Below are 5455 nucleotides of genomic sequence, written 5' to 3'. Positions count from 1 at the left end.
CGGGGGAGGCGGGAAGCTGCGAAGAGAAAGAGACACTGTCCCTTTAAGATGGGACTTGTTTCTCTCTCTCTGGTTTGTTTACATCTTCCTCCGCTCCAATCAAGGTCTCATCACAGTCACCTCACATTTTACGCAGCTCCCAATCCCTGGTGTCCTTCCGCCTCCCACGCGTGTGTCGCTTTTAGGCCCCTCTCGCTTCCAGTCGGAGTTCACCCCCCACCCGTGCCCCCACGCTGCGACCGAGGGGGCAAAGTGGCCCAATCCGCAGTCTCATCCGCTCAACGCACGAAGCCATCTAGGACTATTTTGGATCGTACCATTCCTCTTCATGGGGAGGGAAGATAGCACATTCCGCCACACACACACTGAGAAAAAGGGAACCGTCTGGCTACTGACTTTTGTCCTTAGAGAGCCCCTTGAAGGTCGCTTGGAGCCGTTCGAGTTTAAGACCCCTGAAAAAACAATGGTAGAGACCAAGTGCCACCCCTACTCTCTCATTGGTCTAGCCTCAGAGGAAGGACCAATCGTATTCTCGAAGAAGCCTCAAAGGCCAATGGGTGGTACTGTGCGCCTGGCCACGCCCACTTCTCGAGCTGATTGGCCGCAGGAGAGGCTCCACCGCAACTCTGGGAACCGTAGTCGCTCCAGCAGGCGCGGGCCAGGGAATCGATCGGGACGGGAAACCACACATCCCAGCATGCTCCGGGACACGGGGTGAGCAGCGCGCTTGCGCGGAGTGGGGCGGGGTCTGGCGCCTTTATATAAGGCGAGGCAGCGGGCTGGGCGCTGCAGTTGGGAGCTAGGAGCGCAAGGCTCGGGAGTCGGAGCTCTGGGGAAGGGAGGGGCTGGGCGGAGGCTGGCCCTGAGATGAGTGTGTCAGGTCTCGGCGCAGCAGCCAGGCAGCGGCCCGCTCCGGGGCGGGACCAGAGGCGTTAACCCCTTCGTGCCCGCGGACGCGTTAACCCCTTGGGGCCTGGCGCGGACTGACTCCGGGCCCCGGCGGCTGGACTCCCCGCGCTGCCCGTTCCAGATGCGCCAGGCTCGGGCGCGCCGGGCGGAGAGCGCTCGCCCCTGAGCCCGCCGCGCCCCGCCGGAGAGAGCCCCGCCTGAGGCGCCGAGCCCCGGCCCGCGAGGAGGAGGAGCTGCCCGGCCATGGCCGACCCCCTGCTCGCCGAGCGCCCGCCGCCGTCCTGCCCCGCTTCGGCCGCGGAGCGCGCGGGGGGCGCCTCGCCCCGCGAGCCGGCCGGGCGGTGGCCCGCGGGAGGAGCCGAGCAGCGGGCAGAGGAGCGCGCCTGTCAGGCCTCGCCGCCCGCCGGGGCAGGCCGGGGCGAGGAGGCGGAGGGCGGAGACTGGGCCGCCGGAGAGGGGCAGCCTCCCGCGGAGGGACAAAGAGCCGGGCCCCGGCCGGCGCCGCAGTGCCAGGGCTGCGCCGGGCCGGGGGGCCCCAGGTGCCGGCCCTCTGTCGGAGGAGAGGAGGAATGGCGGCAGCGGCAGCTGGGCAAGAAGAAGCACCGGAGGCGCCCCTCCAAGAAGAAGCGGCACTGGAAGCCCTATTACAAGCTCACCTGGGAGGAGAAGAAGTTGTTCGATGAGAAGCAAAGCCAGCGGGCTTCCCGGCTGCGAGCGGAGATGTTCGCCAAGGGGCAGCCCGTGGCTCCGTACAACACCACCCAGTTCCTGATGGAGGATCATGATCAGGAGGAGCCGGATCTCAAGACTGGCCTTTGCCCCAAGAAGGCTGCCGCTAAGTCAGATGATACCAGCGAGGAAGACTTCCTGGAGGAGGCGGCGGACGAGGACGGAGGCAGCGACGGGATGGGCGGCGACGGCAGCGAGTTTCTCCAGAGGGATTTCTCAGAGACTTACGAGAGGTACCATGTGGAGAGCCTGCAGAACATGAGCAAGCAGGAGCTGATCAAGGAGTACTTGGAGCTGGAAAAATGCCTTTCCAGGATGGAAGATGAGAACAACAGGCTGAGGATGGAAAGCAAAAAATATGGGGGGGACTCCGCAGAGGATCCTAGGGTAAGAGAACTCGAGTTGGAACTGGACATGTTGAGAGCTGAGAACCTGAAGCTGTTGAAAGAGAATGAACTTCACAGACAACAGGAGAACTCTCTTTCCAAGTTTGGAGAGTGAAACTTTTGGGGGGGGGTGGGGGGACTTTTTACAGTGATGGAATGTAACATTATATACATGTGTATATAAGACAGTGGATCCTTTTTATGATACATAATCAGAATAAACCACAGCCTTGTATTGTTTTTGAAGCTATAGCTATAGTGTAGTGTGTGTTCTGTTAACTATGTGCAACTGAGAATGCCCCCTTTTTTAAGGCAAATGTGACTCAAGGGGAGGGGTGTGACTTTTTGATGTGCAAGTAAATTTGACTCAATTTATGATGCATTTTATGTTTAAACCAAAAGGGAAAAAAATCCAGGGGGAGGGGGAAAAACCTAGGGAATTGTAAATCGGCCAAATTCTGAAAACAATAAAATTCATTAGTTCCAATAAATTTAATTACTTGTAAATGTAACAGTTTCAGTGTGATTTCTAGAAAAATATTCAAAATAGCATTCTCCTAGCTGGGAATAAATTTTGAATAATTTTTAAAGTGATATTTGTATTTTTAAATGGCTTTTGTTGCCTAATAAATCAACAGAACTAAGGCTTAAACTTAATTCTTTTGCATCTCTGCTCCCTGCAGACTACAGAACTTCCTATTTCCAATTCTAAACCACTAACGCTCTAATGTAAGTGGGTTCATATAAACCCATTTTTTTTTCCGGTGGTTTAGCAAATATTTTTGCTGTAACAAAACTAAATACAGTAGGGTTGGTGGGCAAGTGGTCGGTTCTATACTTTGCTTCTACTTTATCATGTTTTTGTAGTAATTCACTTATTCTTTAAAAAAAAAAAAATTACACTGTTGGCCTGCCTTAAATTTCAAGGATAGTTCTGAATCTCATCTTTTATCTGTCTAGAGCCGATAAGAACCCAAATAAGCACTGCCTACATTTGTTTGTTTACAGGCACCTTGATTTTTTAATATACTTTAAACTCCAGAAGTCTGATCCTTTAATAAACGCTTAGTAAAATTGTGCAATAACCTTTAGGAGTTTTAACGTACAGAAATGTGACCCACAAGTGATGGGGATAAGGTCGGTCAGTGAAAATTGTATTGCTATCTTAAAACCTATTTTTCTAACCTCTGAATCAATGTCTTTTGAATTGGAATAAAAGCAAGATCCAGGGGAGAAAAAAGGAGATACTCGTATTCTCTCCAAACCGCTCTGTATAGTGTGGAGTGTGGTGTTGGTTTTGCCTTGTGCTGAATATTTTGCACTATTACGTAATCAGAGGGTCAGACTCAGGACATTCTCTCAGGGGATAGACCAGTGAGATCTCCTTCCCCCTAAAAGACAACCTGATGTGGATAGTAGATGCAGCCATCCTAACCCATAGTAAAGCCATAACTAGTAGCCATTTAAACATATGCAATTTTCAATTAATCAGCTTCATACTGAGTGTGAATATTTCTACCAATTTTGATACTAGCCTGTATGTAGGGTTTACTCAACCCTACCTGGTCGGTATCTGTGCAGCAGCTGGGCTTAAAATACAATATGCAAGCGGAGCAAGTTAAATTCACCAGCTAAAGGCAATTGTAGTTGGGGTGGGTAGCACAAGTAATCCACATTTCAAATAGAAATTGTATAAATTAGTTAAGTGAATTTGACAGCTGGCCATGGAATGACCTAGGGACTCCAATATTAAGGATCAAGATGGATTTTAACTACATGTTCCTGGCAGAAATTCTGCTTTAAGGCATGTATTGATATCAATTAACTTTGGAAAGAAAAAGACACTATTAAAGATCTATTTGTGGTAAATAGGTTTGTCTTAATTTTCTTTCCTTCTGCTATGACATCATTTAGCTGGGGCTGGTGCACTGTAGCTTCAGTTGTAGAGAAAGAAGTCTGGTGTGAAGTAGGCACTGCAGCCCAGAAGATCAGCCTTCTGAAGGGTAAGAATGGGTGGCAGAATTCAACAGCAGGGAATGAGTTTGTTTATAAGTACAAATGAAATTCTCTCCAAGGAATATCAAGTCTAAAAATACTTTGTTTTTAAACTCCCACTATTCTTTCAAGTACTTTGTGTGTAATGTTTCCACAAATCATTTTTTCTTTTGAATTATAAAACATGCAAGACAGTGTCACATGTAACATTTTCTAGGATGGAGGCTAAGGTACAAAAAGGGGCAACAATGATTTGGGGTATGGAACAGCTGCCATATGAGGAGAGGTTAATAAGACCGGGATTTTCAGCTTGGAAAAGAGATGACTAATGGGATATGATAAAAAGAAAAGGAGTACTTATGGCACCTTAGAGACTAACACATTTATTTGAGCATAAGCTTTTGTGAGCTACAGCTCACTTCATCAGATGCATTCAGTGGAAAATACAGTGGGGAGATTTATATACATAGAGAACATGAAACAATGGGTGTTACCATACACACTGTAACCAGAGTGATCACTTAAGATGAGCTATTACCAGCAGGAGACCGGAGGGAGGGGAGGGGACACACCTTTTGTAGTGATAATCAAGGTGGGCCATTTCCAGCAGTTGACAAGAACGCCTGAGGAACGGGGGGGGGGGGGGGGATAAAAATGGGGAAATAGTTTTACTTTGTGTAATGACCCATCCACTCCCAGTCTCTATTCAAGCCTAAGTTAATTGTATCCAGTTTGCAAATTAATTCCAATTCAGCAGTCTCTCATTGGAGTCTGTTTTTGAAGGTTTTTTTGTTGAAGTATTGCCACTTGATATGATAGAGGATACTTGAATACTGTGCAGATGTGGTCACCCCATCTCAAAAAAGATATATTGTAATTGGAAAAGGGAAGAAAAATGATTAGGGGTATAGAACGGCTTCCGTATGAGGAGAGATTAATAAGACTAGGACTTTTCAGCTTGGAAAAGAGATGGCTAAGGGGAGATATGATTGAGGTTTATAAAATTATGACTGGTGTAGAGAAAGTACATAAGGAAGTGGTGTTTACTACTCATAACACAAGAACTATGGATCACCCAATGAATAGGCAGCAGGTTTAAAACAAACAAAAGGAAGTATTTTTTCTCACAACACACAGTCAACCTGTGGAACTCCTTGCCAGAGGATGTTGTGAAGGCCAAGACTATAACACGGTTCAAAAAAGAATTAGGTAAGTTCATGGAGGATAGGTCCATCAATGGCTATTAGCCAGGATGAACAGGGATGGTATCCCTAGCCTCTGTTTGCCAAAAGCTGGGAATGGGCAACAAGGGTGATTAACTGTTCTGTTAATTCCCTCTGGGGCACCTGGTATTGGCCACCGTCAGATGACAGGGTACTGGGCTAGATCGACTTTTGGTCTGACCCAGTCTGGCTGTTCTTAGAAGGAAAGCAGCA

The 5455-nt window shown here is 48.4% G+C and overlaps 1 protein-coding gene across 1 annotated transcript; it reads left to right on the top strand.

Moving 5' to 3' along the window:
* The first annotated feature begins 1152 nt into the window (after positions 1-1152).
* Positions 1153-2483, top strand: HEXIM1 (HEXIM P-TEFb complex subunit 1). Its single transcript, XM_074941046.1, has one exon. The coding sequence runs from the start codon at positions 1153-1155 to the stop codon at positions 2137-2139; it is 987 nt and encodes a 328-aa protein (XP_074797147.1). The 3' UTR covers positions 2140-2483.
* Positions 2484-5455: the final 2972 nt, after the last annotated feature.

This window comes from Natator depressus, chromosome 27 (assembly GCF_965152275.1).
Source record: "Natator depressus isolate rNatDep1 chromosome 27, rNatDep2.hap1, whole genome shotgun sequence".
NCBI classification, from domain to species: domain Eukaryota; kingdom Metazoa; phylum Chordata; order Testudines; family Cheloniidae; genus Natator; species Natator depressus.
This window is presented reverse-complemented; position numbering and strand designations above follow the sequence as displayed.

What these genes read in the sequence shown, in the direction of transcription:
- HEXIM1 (XM_074941046.1), top strand. Translation starts at nt 1,153, where the DNA reads ATGGCCGACCCCCTGCTCGCCGAGCGCCCGCCGCCGTCCTGCCCCGCT.